Source organism: Chrysemys picta, chromosome 8 (assembly GCF_011386835.1).
Source record: "Chrysemys picta bellii isolate R12L10 chromosome 8, ASM1138683v2, whole genome shotgun sequence".
NCBI lineage: Eukaryota > Metazoa > Chordata > Testudines > Emydidae > Chrysemys > Chrysemys picta.
Window position 1 is genome coordinate 73,498,196 of NC_088798.1, and position 18,688 is coordinate 73,516,883.

At 53.8% G+C, this 18,688-nt stretch overlaps 1 protein-coding gene across 6 annotated transcripts; it reads right to left on the reverse strand.

The window, feature by feature from the left end:
- Positions 1 to 320: 320 nt before the first annotated feature.
- On the reverse strand, positions 321 to 18,300 carry WDR55 (WD repeat domain 55). Of its 6 annotated transcripts, none has more exons than XR_006172303.2 (12): positions 17,439 to 17,607; positions 14,294 to 14,353; positions 13,953 to 14,095; positions 12,725 to 12,825; positions 11,849 to 11,936; positions 10,819 to 11,010; positions 10,321 to 10,420; positions 9,820 to 9,989; positions 7,296 to 8,713; positions 1,642 to 2,090; positions 947 to 1,057; positions 321 to 689 (listed from the first exon to the last, which is right to left on the reverse strand). XR_006172303.2 is itself a non-coding variant. In XM_042840757.2 (9 exons), exons 1-9 carry the CDS (start codon positions 17,780 to 17,782, stop codon positions 8,392 to 8,394), a joined length of 1,194 nt encoding a protein of 397 aa, XP_042696691.1. In that variant the 5' UTR covers positions 17,783 to 18,300; the 3' UTR covers positions 7,224 to 8,391. The 6 variants fall into 6 exon arrangements, 4 of the variants coding, with proteins under 4 accessions (XP_042696691.1, XP_065410904.1, XP_042696689.2 ...); XR_006172304.2 differs by having other exon boundaries at positions 1,642 to 2,692; XM_042840757.2 differs by lacking the exons at positions 321 to 689; positions 947 to 1,057; positions 1,642 to 2,090; positions 17,439 to 17,607 and adding an exon at positions 17,765 to 18,300 and having other exon boundaries at positions 7,224 to 8,713.
- Positions 18,301 to 18,688: the final 388 nt, after the last annotated feature.

An 18,688-nucleotide genomic window follows, 5' to 3' on the forward strand; every position in this document is an offset into this window, starting at 1 on the left:
GACCAGGCCCTTGCAGAGCAGTTTGGAAACTGCAGCATGAGAGACGAAGCCATAGAGGCCCTAGAACCCACCTGTCCCTTCCACCTAGAACAGAGCAGAGGCAGGAGTTCACAGCACACAACCCCCACAGTGCCCTAAAGGCAGCCAAATGTGTTTTATTATGAAAGTCTGGAATGAAACACTGTATGAATGTCCTGAGCAGGAACAAATACGGGGGACCAGTCTGCCCGCAGGCTCCATCCTCACCCCTGCCCAGCAGAGAGGGTGGAGGATGGTGCCATGTACTCACTGCAGAGAGACAAGCACATGGAAGGCAGGAGTTTAAAAGTTAAGTGAAGGACTTTGAGGTTCACAAATTATGTGAATGCAACAGTTAAAAAGCTGCCCTAGAACCAGTTTTGCCATCCGCCAAGGCTTGGATGTTAGGCAGGACAGGCCCACCAGGGCTTTGGCTGGGTTGAGCCGGTTGCAGTGGGAGGGCCTGCCAGCAGGGTCAGCCCTGGAGCTACAGGATGGCACAGCGGTCAGATGGGTCCCTGTGTGCAGCTACAATCTCAGCCCCAGGATTGGTCCATGTCACACCATGTGATCCCAGGCAGGGAATTTTCTTTAGGGGGAGCCAGTAGGTCCAGCTTGGTGTCATTTGCCATGAACAGGATTCTCTGGCTGATCTTCCCGATTGTCTCCACCTGGAAAGAGGAAGCCACAGAGAAACCAAACCCACCACCTCCAGCACCCAAAACCCAGGGCTCTGCTAGCGGGAGCCAATGGACCCATAGGGATCAGTACAAACTGCACTCAGCAGAGGGCAGTGTGCACATCACCAGACAACCCACTGCACCCTCCCCATCCACCCTTTCCCTTCTCCTGCCATGGCCACCCTGTCCTGAATCCACATCCACACAGTGTGGCCTGAATCCACACCCACACACTGCAGATGAAGTACCTGAAAGCCTAACTGCTGCAACCAATCATGCAAACTGTCCAGGATTCTCCTGCCATCAAAGATAGAGGCTGGTTTGAGCATCGCCTTGTGGATTCTCTCGTACTCCAGCTCCTGGTACAACACATAGAGGGGGAAAGGGCTTAGCAATAACACCCTCAGCCGCAGCCACCTCATCCGGGGCTGGGATTCTCAAACTGAGTTATGCAAGGCCCTACCTGGCTGGGACTGCAAGAGGAGAGCACCCCTCACAATGTCACCTGCATGGGACCTCGAGGAACATGACATGGAAGCCCACCAGCACCCTGGCCCATCTCCAGCTAAGCACCAATCAGCACCCAGCCAGAGCTCTTGGTGGCAAGGGGACCGGACTCATTCCCACCAATTAGAGAGGCCAGCAGCAGAGTGACACTGGCCAGGATGAACTGCAGGCCTTGTGCTGCAGGGCACCAACTGGGAGGTGCGTGTCAGGGACAAGACATGCACTTACAGGTATAACTGTGGGGTAACAGCTTCCTTTGAGTCATCAGATGCTACGTGCTGCTGGAGAGGGGATGCCGGGCTCAGCCACATCTCTGGCCAGTCCAATCCAATCCCGCTGGGCAATCCCAGGTTACTGGGCATTGTTATTGCAGCAAGACAAACTCAACCACCCACCAGCTCTCATTCACCTTTTGTGCTGAGCTAATAAAACAAACCTTTTGAAAAGGCACTGGGGTCTCTGTGCTGCAGCCTCTACCACGACTGGAGTCACACTCGTTGCAGTGGAGAGTCAGCTCAGCCCAGGGTGGGGCAGGGAGTCCCTTCTCCCCACCAAGTGATCTGCAGCAATCAAAGCGAGAAGGCTGCCCTTCCCCATACCCTGCCCCAGTCACTGGAATGCAGGCCCCTTGCTGAGCCATACTTCAAAGACAGGCAGCTGATCCAAGTTCCAGGCCCGGATCCTCTCCTTGTTCACATCCACTACGGTGACAGTGATTTCTGGGCACATCTGGGCGATGACACTGCACATGGGGCCCTGGACGTAGCCCACGCAAATGTAGCAAATCTGCTTCACCTGCACCATCATCGCAGCAGGGCCAACACACCCAGGGACAGTCCAGACCGCAGGAAGCCTCTTTGCCTCATGCAGAGCACACAGCGGCACCTACAAGATAAACCTCATCTGCAGCCACCAGCTTCCTGCCAGCCAGTCCATCCTCCCCACCCTGCAAGGTAGAAACCATCCTGTGTGGAAATTGACCAGACAACTGGGAGGCAGGGAGCATTTCTACTAGGGTTGAAACAGGTCATCACAGTCACACAGACAAGAAAAAAAACCAGAATATGTTCTAAAATGGTTTGAACCTATTTCTGTAGCGGGGGAGGCCCAGATTACAGCTGAGTCAGAGCGCCTGGTTACAACACTCTCCAGTACAATCTAAGGGTGGGGGTGAAGCATCAGAGATGGACCACAGCTAGAGGTGGGCTACCAGCTGTGGTGGGCTAGTGCTGTGAGGTGGTACAGAGAATCACTCTTAGATGCCTGGCTGGTGAGTCTTGCTCACATGCTCAGGTCTAACTGACTGCTAGGTCTGGAGTCAGGAAGGAATTTCCCCATGTCAGATTGTCTGGGGCCTCGCGGGTGTGTGTTTCATCTTCCTTTGTAGCATGGATCCCCGGATCATCTGGCCATATTGTCACCTGATCAATTCCCTGCCGTTACAGGGGTCTCAGGCAGGTGGCATCTCAGTCTGTCCTGTTCTCTGCCTGTGGCACACAAAAAGTTGAGTCTATTGAGGGCTAAAATACTTTAGTTTGACTAAAGCAACAGGGACATTTGGGTGAATATCATGGCCTGTAATGTACTGATCAGACTAGCTGAGCTAATTGTCCCTTCTAGCCTTAAACTCTATGAATCAATGAGTACGTCCAAGGCATTCGCCCATGTAGGGAAACAAAGCTGAGGTCCTACATACCCTACACGCTGGAACCATGTCAGAACTAGGTTCCCAGCTCCATCATATTTGAACGCACGAGGACTTACTGAGTTTTAACAGGTTGGCACATGTTTGACTTCATATATGGCTCATGTCCACATCGACATGGCTAACTCACAGCTCCTAACTGCATGGGTGTTATTGTGTTTATACCCTGTGCACAAGAATGCCTGTGGCATCTGCCTGTGTGTCCATGTAAGCAGGTTAGCCAGTCCTCCTTTCTCCCAGGTTGTGCACTGCACTCTGGGAAATGGCTGCCCTGGCACCAGCTGCTCTGTGGAGTTATAGCCACCTTTTCCCAGCATGCACTGATACAAACACTGCCATGCAGCATGGACAAGCCAGCAGAGCTGCCATTCCTGCCGGGAACTCGCTGCTGTGCGAGTGCCCCAACAGGGTTAGCTGTAACCAGGCCAAGCGAATCAGAGCCTGGTTACCCAGAACGTGGTTCTCTCTGCTTCCCAGGCACAGCCAGAGCCTGCTCATGTTCCGAGTCCCGCTAGCAGGGCTCCAGCCTCATCTCCCTCCCTGTTGTAGAAACAAATTGTTTTCTGAGAACTGCATTAACCAAACTGTGTTAGATTAGAGCTGGGCAATTTTTTTGGGGACAAATAGTTTAATAGCCAAAAAAAAAAAAATGCAGTTTCTGTTGACCCAAAACTATTAAGAACATAAGAACGGCCATACTGGGTCAGACCAAAGGACCATCTAGCCCAGTATCCTGTCTTCCGACAGGGACCATTGCCAGGGACCCCAGAGGGAATGAACAGAACAGGTAATCATCGAGTGATCCATCCCCTGTCGCTCATTCCCAGCTTCTGGCAAACGGAGGCTAGGGACACCATTTCTGCCCATCCTAGCTAATAGCCATTGATGGACCTATCCTCCTCCATGAACTTATCTAGTTATTTTTTTTAACCCTCTTATATTCACAGATTTGACATGAATTTGCCAGATAGTTTTAGCCTGTACATTTTTTGTTGTCCTGATTCACCAGGGGATTTAGGTGCCATTCACACCATAGGAGATGGTGGAGCTTGTACCCTTCCCCACACCATATAATCTCTAGCCCAGTCGCTAGCATGCTTCCCTGTAATGTGGGAGACCAAGGTTCAACTCCCTGCTCTGGACCGAGGCTATTTGTATGTGGATCTCTCCCAATCTCTCCTTTGAAGCTGTTCCACTTTGGGTAAAATGCCTGAATAGTCATTAGACCAGCATACGAATGTGAGAACGACTCTACAGCCCAATGGCCAGAGCACTCACTTGGGAGACTGAGGTTCCAGTCCCAGCCCTCTACTCCAAAGAATAGTTAATAACACAAAGTGGAACAGCTTCTGTAGGAGAGACTGAGAGCACCTCATGCCAATAACTTGGGGTTAGGGCAGGCACTTGGAAGGGCAGGCACCTGTGTTTAGAGCCCTAGCCCAAAGTGAGGATTCAGACCTCGGTCTCCCACATCCCAGCTGAGTGTCTATCCACTGGGCTAACATGTTTAAGGGTGGAAGGGACAGCAGCGCCTCCACTGGCCATTTTGTGACTCTAGGCATTTACAAATACTCAAAAAAACCCAACCCATTTTGTTCACCCTGAACCAGACTTTTTCAAATTACCAACAATTCTGCTGGGGTTAGCGAGGGCAGGCAGGCAGGCTGGGAAGTCGGAGGTCTAACGGCAGCTTGGTGTCAGAGGGGGAGGGGGAGGGAGAAGAGGAAGCAGAGGAGGGAAGGCAGGCGGGGGTGGGGCTCCTCCTAACCAGGTTTGGATGAAGGTCTGTGAGCATTGCAGCCTGCCCAGCTCAGAGGGTCTGTCTTCAAGGCTAGTACATCCTTCCTATAACCTCAACTGCATGAACTCCCTCTTGTATCCTAGACAATGGCACCTTCTCTTCCTCGCCTCCCCAGCAACTACACATAGCGAAGAGCTTGGCAAGGCTTCGTCCGTTCCCCAGATCCCCGGTGCTCAGCTCCCAGCTCCTGCAGCACAAATGCCACGCAAAGGGATCTACTCCAGCGCCAGCCCAAATCAGTCCCTGTGCCACTTTCTGCCCATTTAAAAAGTGACACAGGTAAAAAGAACCTCCCTGAACTCAGGGTCTGGCTCGCTGCTGCTTAAACTGTTCCCTTCCAGGCCGCTTAGAAGGGCAGGGCTATCCCCAGAGGGGCACAGGTCAGCCAGCCCCAGCCCCTCCACAAGAGGCTCTCATTATTCCTGGTGGTGAGAAGCCAGGAGGCCGCATTTCCTGTCTTGAGAAGGAACCTGGTGCCACAAGGCTGCCTTGGACATCTCAAGACTAGCAGAGAGCTGTCTTCACCACAGCAACAGCACTAGCTCACCTACAGCTCCACTCTTCTTAGGGCAAGAAACCTAACTTCACAGGCTTCCAGCTCTCCCCTTCACACCTCCCCAGCCAAAGGCAGAAACTGCTCTTCTTAGGGCTAAATGGGCCCCATAGTTGCCCTCATCTTTTGTACAGATGGGGCAGCCCCAGAGCATGAGGCCCCACTTCTTGGGTTTCCAGATGCACACAGGGGCATAGGCAACCTGACCCATTCACACAGGTCAGATGCACATTGGAAAATCTCAGCTCCTGTCTGCAGGGCCACACTAGGTTCCTGGTCTGGGCTCTAGGGTGTCCCTCCCCCCCACACTAAGTTGCTCTTTGGTAACACGGACAGCCTGGCACTAGCCAAAAGAGTGCTGGGAAAATCACTATCCTGAATGGAGGCCTGCAGTGGCTCTGCATGCGGGAATGGAAGCTGACACTGAAGGGGGGGGTGCAACAGCCAGACACCTGGGCCCACTGCACTCCCCCTCCCATGGGGCTTCTCTCCCCACCACATGTCTCCCCCTCCCCCCACCCCATCCCCGGTGACAACCAGCCCCACAGGCTGTCAACCTGAGTAAGGAATGTCAGGCCAGCCCCCATAGTCAGGAGAGCCAAGATGTCTGTTGTTTCTTTTGGGCATTCCCCCAGCCTGTAGAGGCCAGAGGTGAAAGGCCTTGTGGTAACTTACTGGGTCACATCCCTGTCCCCACGCCTTCTGACTGCAGTACAAAACTCCTGCCCCCAATCTCTGCCAATCCGCTCCCCCGTTTCCCAGGAGACCCACTAAGGAGACACATGCGGAAAACAGCGCGCACTCTCCTGGTCAGCAGATACCATAGCAGCAGCAGTGTGGTTGTCAGTCACACACACTCTCACTGTTAGACTAGTATTTAGGGTTACCATATTTCCACAATCAAAAACGAGGACACTGTCGGGGGGGGGGGGGGGAGCCCCACTCTAGCCCTGCCCCCATCCACTCCCTCCCACTTCCCACCCTGACTGCCCCCCCTCAGAACTCCCAACCCTCCCCCGCTCCTTGTCCCCTGACTGGGAACCCTGCCACTAACTGCCCCCTAGGACCCCATTCCCTATCTAAGCCTCCCTGCTTCTTGTCCCGACTGCCCCCTCCTGAGAACCCCCCACCCTAACTGCCCCCTTAGGACCCTACCTGTCCCGATTGCTCCAACCCTTATCCACACCCCCACCCCATATTCACACCCCCGCCCCCAAACAGACCCCCGGGACTCCCATGCCCTATCCAACCGCTCCCCGCTCCCCTCACAGGACCCCCAGAACTCCCGACCCATCCAACCCCCTCTGCTCCCTGCCTGCCTCAACCTCTGTCCACACCCCCGCCCCAACAGCCCCCTCCCAGAACCCCTGACCAATCAAATCCCCCCTACTCTCTGTCCCTTGACTGCCCCATCCAGAAACCCCCTGCCCCTTCTCCAGCCCCCTGGCCCCCTTACCCTGTCGCTCAGAACAGCACGTCGGGCTCCGTGCGGAGCCGGACACGTGGCTGCGCTCCCCAGCGCAACACACAACCCGGTCCCTGCCCCCGCACAGTGCTGCCGGAGCGAGGCACTGGGCAGCAGTGAAGGGGGAGCAGGGGAGGAGAAGGGGGGGAGGAGGAGGAGCTGCTGAAGCCCGATGCGAACGGCCGGGCCAGCAATCTGAGAATGCAGGGAGGGTGGGGAGGGGAGTAGCTCTACATTGGCCGGGCTGGACTCCGGCAGCTGATCTGAAGCTGCGGGGGAAGGGCTCTGGCTGCCGCCCTGCAGCGCTCTGCATGGGGGGGAAAATCCCGGACATTTGTAGCTATTTACAAATTCCCCCTGGATGCTATTTTTAACCCAAAAAGCCGGACATGTCCGGGAAAATCCGGACGAATGGTAACCCTACTAGTACTGCCAGAATGTTCTAACAGCAAACTCTGCTGGATTATCACTTACACCCTGATCAGCTCGGGACAGAGGCTTCCTGATGGTTTATTCACATACAAATTCACAATGGGAATCAGTCACTCTCCTCAGATAGGCAGTACCTGGGCCCTGCACTGTGGCTTGTCCAAGTTTCTTGTCTACATGAATCTTCTCAGCTTGGAGAGAAGCTGTTGTTTTTCTTGAAGACACCTTTAGAGGGAGGAGAAGTTGTGAGGGTAGCTGGGGAGAGCCTGGCCTGACAGAAATACAGCTGGCAGCAGTGCCCATATCGCCTGGGCCAGCAAAGGGGCTCTGAGCTCAGTACTTTGTAGCAAACTTCAAGAGGCCAGGGAGGAGGTCGGTGTGAAACACAGCTGGCAGCCGGGGGGGATTCTTCTTCCCACTCCTCTCCTTGTCCCACATCTCGTTACAACAGGTGCCTAAGCAGCAGTTCTGAGAAAGTGGCTTTCAGCATCTCTGGTGACACATGAGCAACGGGGAACCCTCTGCTGTGTCATCCCACAGGCAGCACCCAGAGCTCAGGCACCTGCTTTAGACCAGCACAGCCAGATGCTCTAGGGCCCTGGCCCAGTGCTCCATGCAGAGGGGCTGGAATTCACACTGTTCACTGCAGGGATTCTTTGGTGCACAAAGGAGTTTGGAGAGAGCTCCTGGACCACAGACCACCACATTCACTTCCAGGCTCCTGCCAACCAGCAGGAGTGGGGAAGGAATTCAGGGCTCAGCCCTGGTCCCATAAGGCACCCAGTGCTCATAAGAGCTCACAAGGGAGGGGCTGGGGCAGAGCGTGGAGAGGGGGCCAAGGTATGTTGTTTCCTCCTGGAGAGAGAGAACTGGAGAAACTCCTTTCCCCATCAGGACTGTTGCTTCTTTCCAAACAAAGCCTGGAGATCCCAGCTGGCAGGAGGCTCCAGCCCCTCTCCCCATACGACTTCCATCGGCCTTTAATGAGGAACACAGAGAAGGACGTTGCGCCTCGTCAGCTCAGCTGCACCAAGGGCCCTGCTAGCACTCTGGCCTGCAGGAACACTCCCAGATGAGCCAGTCCTCTATGGGAAAATGAGCTCGGCCTCCAGCTTCTTCCACAACACAGTGAGGACGCATCCTTCCCACAGCTGTAGAATCTGCTGGCTTCATAGTCCATATCCCCACGGAGCTTTCTGGCCATGGAATCTCCCAGAGGCCACTGGGCTTCCGTCAGTCACTGTCATCACTGTCGCTCTCCTTCTCCTGCTCCTCCTTCGGTGCCTTTGCCTCCTCTCTCAGGTCAGCAAAGAAGTCCTCTCTGCCACCCAAGGCTTTGCTGCTCAGGGCCTTCAGCTGCCCACTCTTCTTCCTCTTCCGGTAATCATCCACCACCACGGAGCAGAGTGATGAGATGTCCCAGAACTTCACCTTCTGGTCGTGGCCACAGCTGGCCAGCAGCTGACCGGTGTGGGACTTGGCCAGCTGTTCAATGGGCTCCCCCAGGTGCTGTCCAACACTGCCTATCACCCGATTAGGTAAGATATTCACCGCCCTGAGACAAGAACAGAAGCTTGATTAATGGAGGGCCAGCTCCGCTGTAACTATGCGTGGTACTCTAGCCAACCCACCCACCAAGAGGAGGTGTTCTGGGACACTAAGAGATTAGAAGACTATAATACAGGGCCAACTGTCCAGTAACCTTGTATGCTACCCAATCACTACCCACCTACCAGATGCGGGTCCTCTGGGATGCTGAGAGCTTAGAAGAGGGAAAGTGCCAAGTGGTTTAAGCCCCAAATTCAGGGCTTAGTAAGTAAGTTCAATAGATCCATCTCCAAGGAGATAATTCCTGACAGTGAAGTGAGAATTTAATGTAAACATCCCCTGGGAATCCAAATCCAGCAGCAACAGCCGCACGGTGCTGAACGCCAGAACCCAGGAAGGGAAATGCACTGGGAACAGTAGGAACAGCCCTGAACGCACAGCGAGGCCAGCCTGGGGTTTTGATTCCTTCCAGTTTAACTGCCTTCATGGCGTTAGCAGCACAGCTCCCAAGAGTTCCCACCAACAGCCCTTTCATGGAGGCACCCAGGGGGATCCAACCCAGTAGGCTGTCTGAAGTCCATCCCCCAGCATCAGGGCAGGAGATTCCCTTGCAGTACTTCTGCCAGGGCTTTGCTCTGTCTGCTTGTAATGGTGCCCTACTCATAGGGCTCCCACCTCTTCCCTTGGCATATTATTCCACGACTGCATTTGCCTTTGGCAAATACACCTCTACCCCGATATAACACAAATTCGGATATAACTTGGTAAAGCAGTGCTCCGGGGGGCGGGGCTGCACACTCCGGCAGATCAAAGCAAGTTCGATATAACACGGTTTCACCTATAACATGGTAAGATTTTTTGGCTCCTGAGGACAGCGTTATATCGGGGTAGAGGTGTATCTCCTGATAGTCTGCCTACATTTTCCCTTTGCTTAATTCCACCCCAATACTCCTAACCCCTTGACCCTTCTCCCCCCACTCTCCCTGCTATTCACACCCTGTAGATCCTCCAAGCAGAAGTTCATAACGTCCTCTCAGCCCTGCTCGCAAAAGCAAGGCAGGCAGCCCCCTTTTCCCAGCCTCCCTGCTGGGAGCCAGCACTGGGTTCTCTAACCTGATGACTCCATCGATGGAACCTGTGCACAGGACGTTCTCCGTGACTGGGACCATGCAGTCGATAGACTCAGCCTTCACTGCAAAGCGGTCGCTAGTGGCACCAAAACCGTCCCAGTTGAAGAGATAAATGGTCCCCTCGCTAGAGCCGCACGCCACTTTCTTCCCCCTCTGGACAAGAAGTGAATGAGGCGGAGCTGAAAAAGCAGTAGCTCAGGACAGGACCCTCCCCTCCCCACACGGACTCTCTAGCAGGGAGTGCTTACGTCAGAGGCCGACAGCACAGGGAGTGTGACAGAATGGGCTCCTTTCCTCTTAGTCAAAGGAGTCCACATGTTTAACTCAGCAGGGACCTTTGAGCTCATGGCTGAATATTAAACGGCACTGGAGCGCCCACCACTGCCCACGTCTGGGACAGCTCAGTGCTGAGGCAGGGAAGCCTGGCTCTGTATGGCTGCCCCCACATGAAGGACAGTCACACAGGTGGCCCGTGAGCACCTACCTTCATCAGCACGACGGACGTCAGGTCTCCACTCTGAGGCTCTGAGAGCAGCTCAAAGCGCCGTCTCTTGATGTTGAAGACACCCATGGTTCCATCGCCGCTGTGGGAATCAAAGTGGTACATTGCACTCACTTAGACACGGGATTCCTCACTTCCTGTCCTAAACTGGCAAGTGTTACCTTTATACCCCCCAGAGGTGGCTGCACACTTCAGAGAGAGGGTATAAGTGATCCCCCCCCTTTGGGATTGTCCAGGATGAGAAGTACAACAAACTCCAATGATTACAAAGGGTCTGGGGCCATGGTGATAATAGCACTTACCCCTTCCTTCAACAGTGAAGACAACTGTGCCATCTGCATTAGACAAGCAGAACCAACGAGGTACGAACAAACCTGCTCTCCCCCTAGGGGAGCTGCTCTCAGGCCCCCCAGAGCAGGCTTTGCTGCCTGATGTGCCCGCAGGCACCCCGGCGCACATGGCTGAGGAGCCCAACATCACCTGGTGGTGAGCAGGAGCTTCTTGTTCTCGTCTATGGCCATGCCGCTGATGTACTCCTCGTGCTGCTGCATCTCCATGATGGCTGTGCCTTTGCGGAGGTCCCACACCTTCAGCATCCCACCATCGTCCCCCGTGGCAAAGAGGTGCTCGTCTATCACCAGCAGGCTGTTGAGGGCTGAGCTGTGAAGACCCCTGCCCCAGTCACCAAGAACGTCGGGGACTGAGAGAACCCTTCTACATGAGGCAACCCTATGAGATGCTCCATGCTGTGGCAGGGACCGGAGGCACCTCAGAGAGCCATCTGCCATTCAAAGGCCCTGCCAGGGAGGTCTGACTACATGGCAGCTCTAGCCACGGTACTGAGCACAGGTGGGATCTGGGGGAGGGGGGAGTTTGGCACCCCCAGCATGCTGGGTGCTCCTAGGGTGAGGGAACATGGAAGGAGCCCATTTTCAGGCAGCAGAGAGCTCCCCAGGAGCTCTTGACCCTCTCAAGGGGGCCATCTGGAGAGGGCAGTACCTCCTATCAGCGTGTGTGGGGGAGGAGGAAACCAGCTTCCTCCAGAGCTAGTTCCTGCAGCCCAACTCGGCCAGAGGGGTCAGTAGAGAGTGACCGGTGGCCACCCGGACGCAGCGGGCTGTCACTACAGTCCTGGCCCCATGGCCGGCTCCAGGGGGTTTGGTCATTTGGCCTGCTCTTTGCCCCAGCGTTCCATCTGAGTCTTTGACAGCCCCACCAGGCAGGGCAGCCTTAGGGCAGATTTCCCTTCTCCCCATCCCACATATGGCCCAGCCAGCACCAAGCAGCACTGAGCGTCAGGGATGATATGATGGGCAAGCGTGCGTGCACGGGAGACCAGCTCTCTGCCAAGGGGAGCAGCCAGCTCTAGTGGAAGCGCTGAGCCAAAGGACACTCAGGGAGGAACCACTCGCCTGCTCTAGGGAGCTTAGGCAGCCAGTTCCCAGGAGGCCCTCGCTGGGCTGGGCAGGGCAGGGCTGCGTGGAGCCGGGAATCCCCTATAGACACATACCTGTGAGCCTTGGAGAAGCGTGTCACCAGTCGGCCCTCCTCCACGTTCAGAATGTGGATGGATTTATCCTTAGACACGGTGAAGAGCTCTGGGGACAAGACACACAGTATACATTCAACACCCCCAGCCCATCCAGCAACCAGAGCAGCAGGAGTGACACCGAGTTACCCAACTCCAGTGCCCATGTCCTGTGCTTATCCCTCACCAGCAGGATTCCGGCAGGATCGCTGTTACTCCTGGGCTCTGTGGCCATGAAGCCAGCCAGGATCCTAGCCCTGCCCTGGAACAGCGTAGCGCAGTGTGTTAGGGCACAGAAACATCGTGGCAGAATGGGACTTCTGAGCTACAGGGAGGAAACCCTTGGAAGTCTGGTGAGGGAGTAGAAAGGGCAGCATGGGAGAGTCTCAGCCTGGGAGCCCTGCCCCCGCCACACCTCTCGGATCTCTAGTCTCCACAGTACAGACTGACTGCATGGCTCTGAGCAGTCACTGTCCAACAGTCAAGCAGCCCCGGCCCTGCCTCTCCACACTCCCCCCCATGCATCCCAGTCTCTCTGGACCCCTCACTCCCAGGCACAGCTGATTGCAGGGAGATCTCATCCACAGGCTGGGAGCTCAGCACATTTTCTGAGCCAAGCACAGCTGGGCCTGCTCAGCAATTGGCTGAGAGACTTCTAAGCAAACTCCAGCAAATTCCTCACACTGCCGCATGGCTGAGACCCAGACAGGCTCAGCAGCCCCCCTTCCAGGGTGCAAGGAGAGGAGCTTCTCCCCGGAAGACAGAGAAAGGCATCCTCCTTGCTAGCTTGACCTCCACCCAGTGAGTCTGCACAGGTCGCTACAATGGTGTGAGAAAGTCGAAGGGAAGTGCACTCACTGTGTCCATCGTGGGAAAAGGACACTTCCCGGCAGGATTTCAGGTGATGTCCCGAGGACCAGAGCTCCCGGTTCCCACCCTCCAGGCAAGAGTACGAATACCTGAAACAAAAGCATGTGTGTTAAGGTGATGTCAGTGGGAAGCTGCTCCCTGTCTTGCCCTTCCAGCTGAGGAGCACAGCTTTTCCGCGTGGAAGGACCATTCAGATCCAAGTTCAGGGACTCCTGGTGCCTTGAATGGGGAGGTCTGTGTCCAGAGGGGGCTTTCATGGTGCAGGACTGGAGAAGGGGGAGGATGTGCCATGTCCAAATTGCTGGGGGACCGCCAGCCCCCAGAGGTGGAAGGGAAACAGGAGTCAGAGGTCTGAGGAGCTGGATTCACATGGAAGAAAAAAGATCCCGGTGGAGCAGGAGCCCCAGCTGTGTGATGGGAAAGGAACAGGTTGCACCTCAGCATTGAGGGTCAGCTCCCATAAGTCCCCTTGCTTCCCAGTACTCACTATCAGGAACTGGAGACTCCCCATGGCTAGTAGGAGACCAATCTCCAAACCAGTGGGATTGTGAGGGACCGTGAACGTCTGGAACATACCGGGCAGGTTCCCTAGAAATCTAATCTAATGCCTTCCAAGTCAGGTCACTGGAGAGCCACCATTGCAGATGGGACAGATGGCAGGTGCAGTGAGAGGCAGAGACCTTGCGCTACACCTGTGTGAGTGCAAGACAGATTTATGGCACCGTCAAGTGATGAAATGGAGCAGTGCCAGCCAGGAACCTGTTCCCAGGCTAAGCCCTTGGCAGAGGAAGGATGATGTGTCCCCAGCTACAGCATCCCAAATGCCAATGCTCAGATATTGGAAGCAGCTTTGCCCAGCCCCAATCTTCCTCTGCAGAGATAAGTGGTTTTTTCAAGCCAACTTAGCCTTGGAGCATGGAAAAAATCACCTCTAAACACACATCACTCTCCACAGGAAGCCTCTCCCCAAACCCCAGGCTTCTCCCAGCACTGTCACCTCCAGCAGCTGAGCCTGGCTTCTATCGACAGTGGTGGGGTGGGGCTGAATGGGCCATGGGGTCACAGACCCCTACCCATAGTATACACCCCATAGGGGCCTCTCTCTCTCTGCCTCTTGGGCAGTGCTGACCCCGGGGATTTCCTTGCAGCTCCCTGGTTGCACTGCCTGTTGCTGATTATCTACACGGTGCTCTTCTCTCAGATAGATCCAACTCACACATAGACATCGCCGTCCACATCGCCAGCTGCAAGGATGTCCTGGCTGGGGTGGAAAGCAATGGTGTTGGCAGCAGCTTCAAAGGAGATGTCCTCTGGGGTTTCTCGGAGCCTGGGCTCCGGCTCCTCCTGCTCCGGATCTGCCTTTGTGGGGTAAAGAGACATGAGCTAGATGGTCAGCCAAGGCACCACCAGGACACTCAGTTCCACTCTCCCCCATGCGCACACAGGGGCTGCTAGCAGGGCTTAGGATTCCCCACTACTGAACCCTCCCCACATACATGGGGACACCAGTAGAGCCCCCACTGCCCATCCAACATGCACCCAAAGGGGGGAGCCGACCTGCATGTGCCCTGCATCTTCCTCCTCCTCCACAGCTGCCTCCAGCTCCTGAGACGTTCCCTGGGTGGAAGGAGAAAGAGATCATCAGATTTAAGTGAGGGAAGGTGCATCCTGGGGAGCAGGTCGCAAGCGCTGCCTCCAATCAGCTACAACCAAGGGAACACACTCAAGACAAATGGGCCCACTCCAGCCCCAGCAAGAAATGTCCGCTGGGGCCAGGACCCAGGAGATGCTACTATGACAAATATGACTATTTCCTGCTACAGCCTGGAAAAATCCCATTGAACTAAGTATCTTTTGAGTCCACTGTATCAAACATAAAGGTTATGTGTTATCGAGGATTGTATGTGACCTTGCTAGAGGGGAGATGGAACTTCCAAGGACCATACTGAATAATGAGCCCAGAATGAGCTTTTGGACAGACAGTGTCAAGTGGGGGAATCTCTAAGGGAGGAAAATGCAAATTCTCAACTCTAGTTATGCAAAAGCCCCCTACAGCTATATCCTGAGGAAAGGATAATTGTCTACTGCTTATCTGTTTCCAAAATCTGAAGATCAAAGGCCCAGGCTGTACAAAGGACAGACTAACCTATTCACGGATTTACTTGTTCTGGGCTGAAGCTGTTATGAATAAGGCCCTACCAAATTCACAGCCAAGAAAAAACACGTCACGGACCGGAAATCTGGTCTTTTGTGTGCTTTTACCTTATACTATACTTATTTCACGGGGGAGACCAGTGTTTATCAAATTGGGGGTCCTGTCCCAAAAGGGAGTTGCAGGGGAGTTGTAAGGTTATTTTAGGGGGGGATTGTGGTATTGCCACCCTTACTTCTGCGCTGCCTTCAGAACTGGGCAGCCGGAGGCTAGCAACTGTTTGTTAGGCACCCAGTTCTGAAGGCAGCACTCCACCAGCAGCAGCGCAGAAGCAAGGGTGGCAATGCCAGACCATGCCACCCTTACTTCTGCGCTGCTGCCTGCAGAGCTGGGCAGATGGAGAGTGGCTGCTGCTGACTGAGGGCCCAGCTTTGCAGACAGCAGCGCAGAAGTAAGGGTGGCAATATCATACCATGCCAGCAGCTGCCTCTCCAGCTGCCCAGCTCTGAAGGCAGCGCCGCCGCCAGCAGCAGCGCAGAAGTAAAGGTAGCAGTACTGCAACCCCCACACACAATAACTTTGCGACTCCCCACAACTCCTTTTTGGGTCAGGACCCCTACAATTACAACACCGTGACATTTCAGATTTAAATAGCTGAAATAATGAAATTTACTATTTTTAAAATCCTTTGACCGTGAAATTGACCAAAATGGACCATTAATTTGGTAGGGCCCTAGTTATGAACTTGTAGCCACAGAAAAACCCCTTTGTGGGCTTTGAAGGTCTGACTTCACCAGAGCCCTTGTTGGAGTGAGGGGGTGATCTCTGGAAAGCTTATTAGCATTCTTTGTTTTAATGTGTTTTCTCTATAATGCTTTCATCTTCAGAATAAATGTGTTTGCTTAGAAAAGAGTTGTGGGGTAACTTGTAACTGTGCACAATTACACAGTTTAAAGCCTCTGAAGAGGAAGAGCAAAGTACAGCCACTGGCCTGTCTAGGCTGCCTGGCTCACTGGGAATAACACAGTGTAGGTAGGGAACTGTGAAGCCAAGAAAAACCCCAGTCAGGAGGGAGAGAGACACGTGCCTCCACCCAGCAGAGAGGGAAAACAGGTGCAGTTGTCCTGAACTATGACAGCTGCTCCCCTCACAGCAGGTCAAAGAGAAGATAATATGTCCCTGGGTCCTCCATAGGGCACAAAGAGAAGGGCAGGGCTACTGGGCTCCATTGAGGAAGAAGAGTTGCTGCTAAGGACCCGCAGGGGATGGGAAAGGAACACCTACTGTTTATAAAAATGGAATCAGTTAACACAGCCCTTCTACTGCAGTGTGGACAGAGTCTTAGGCCTGGTCTACACAAAGAAATTGGACTAGTTTAACTAAATCTGTGTAAAAACCAGTTTAGTTAAATGAGTGCAAGTCCCTGTAAATCAATATAAGTGTGTCCATAAAGGGGTTTGCTGTGGTGTAACTGAATCACTTTAAAAACACCCCTTTGGTTAGACCAGTGCGAGTCAGTGTGAGTTCATGTGTAGACACAGTTGAAGAGGTGAATGTACTGAATCAAAAGTGCAGATAGACAACGCCAGCGAAAGCCAGATATGATACAAGCAGGTCAGGGCCCCAGGAATAAGGGGGACAAACTAATTGCTGTAGAATCATGCTCAGGAATCTCAGCACTCCTTTTAGAAACAACACAAACAAGCCATCAAGTCAGTAGCACTGATGCCCGTGAAAAAAACTTTTCAAGTGCAACTCAAACATTAACACATAGGCAGGTCCACCCAGGCCTATAGGCAGCCTGTAACAAGAGTTCTCAGTAGCCCATTCATCTCAATGAAACATTAACTCTGGAGGCTAATGATATTTAAAATACCAACTCTAGTAGCTACTACATAAGAATGGCCACATTGGGTCAGACCAAAGGGTCCATCTAGCTCAGTATCCTGTCTTCCCACAGTAGCCAATGCCAGGTGCTTCAGAGGGAATGAACTGAACAGGTAATCGTCAAGTGATCCATCCCATCACCAGCTTCTGGCAAACATCCTGGCTAATAGCTATTGAAGGACCTATCCTCCATGAACTTATCTAATTCTTTTTTTAACCCAGTTATAATCTTGGTCTTCGCAACATCATCTGGCAAGGAGTTCCACAGGTTGAATGTGCATTGTGTGAAGAAATACTTCCTATTGTTTGTTTTAAACTGCTGCTTATTAATTTCATTTGGTGACCCCTAGTTCTTGTGTTATGAGACGGCGTAAATAACACTTACTTATTTACTTTCTCCACATCAGTCGTGATTTTATAGACCTCTATCATATACCCCCTTAGTCATCTCTTTTCCAAACTGACAAGTCCCAGTTTTTTAAATCTCTCCTCAGATGGAAGCTGTTCCATACCCCTAATCATTTTAACTCCTCTCCTGAGCGCGTTGGCAGGAACATCGAGCTAATCTGCTTGCCCACGAGTGCAGTGACAAGCCTGTCCTCGTGCTGGGAGGCAGGGAGCCGATGTCCAGGTTTGCTGAATCGGGTAATGAGGGATACAAACCTCCCTTCCCTGCTCCAAAGGGGGTGGGGGGGAAGAAAAGTTTCCTCCCGTTACCCTGCGCCAAAAGCCTCGAGCAGCCTCCTGTCCCCCGTTCCCCACCAGCAGCTTCTCTCTCTCTCTGATGCGGCTGCCGGTTCGGGTCATGAAAAGAAGGGACAGAGTGACCGGCTCTAGGGTGACCAGACAGCAAGTGTGAAAAATCGGGACAAAGGGTGGGGGGTAATAGGACTCTATATAAGACAAAGCCCCAAATATCGGGACTGTCCCTATAAAATCGGGACTTCTGGTCACCCTAACCGGCTCTGATAGAATTGGCTCGTACTTACCTCTCTGGGCGCCGCCATCTTGGCATGGATCGGTCCTGGCTGGGGAGTAGTGGATGCGTTTCAGCCAGGCGCTTGCGGTAGGCGCTGGGTTGGCCTTTCCCCTTCCAGGACCCTATAACGTTCAATCTCTCGCTTTAGTCATTTGCATGGCCCCGCCCCACTGAGAACTCTTAGAGCTCTCGGAGAGGAAATGCTTTCGGGCCGGCTTTAGCTCAGCGGTTCCTTCGCGACTTCAATTCATTGAAAACCCAGCCCCTCCGGGGGTTCGATACCCGCGGGCGCTGTCTGGCCTTTTGCCCCGCGGATCCGATTTTACTCCTGCGCGCGTGGACCGGACAGGGGCTCAGCGCTAATTGCTCTGGCCTTCACCCCTTCGTCCGCGCTCACTGCTCTCAGGCTCCAGCCCCGCAGGGTCTTCAGACTGAACTTCCAGGGGAGGGGAGGGGGAGTTCGTGGGGCGCAGTGAAAAGCCCCGGCGGACACATCAGTCGGTAATAAAGACCCAGGGCCCCGTAGCGCTGTCCCAGCAGGGGGCTTCCTTCACTCCACGCGCACTGGACAGCCTGGGAATGGTCTTTTGAAGTAGAGGTAGAAGAAACAGCCCCCAGGTTTTCAGTAAGAAAGAGGCAAGTCTTAGCCAGGCCGGGCTCTGTCTCCATGTGCCAAATCTCTCACACTGCCCAGCTCTGCCATGCCCTGGGAGACACACATGGCTTTGCTCCCTCCGTAGTTGTGCAGGATGGTATTTTCTCATAGTAAATAAGGCAGAGCAGTGGCACCAGAAGGCGGTTGAAACTGCCCTAGTACCCAGCGGGCCTGTGTCCTGGCCCAGGTGTCACAGTCATTTTAATTGCAAACTCAGATTTTTTAAACACAGGATATGGCTTGCTTAGAAAACTGATCCTTCCACTTGGAAAAATAGTT

Excerpts from the sequence above, each read along its gene's own strand:
- WDR55 (XM_042840755.2), bottom strand. The coding sequence starts at position 17,582 with ATGACCCGAACCGGCAGCCGCATCAGAGAGAGAGAGAAGCTGCTGGTG. Across the intron at positions 11,937-12,724 it reads CTTTTCCCACGATGGACACA|AGCTCTTCACCGTGTCTAAG; the intron begins GTGAGTGCACTT and ends TCTTGTCCCCAG. Across the intron at positions 10,421-10,818 it reads AAGCTCCTGCTCACCACCAG|CGGCGATGGAACCATGGGTG; the intron begins GTGATGTTGGGC and ends TGATTCCCACAG.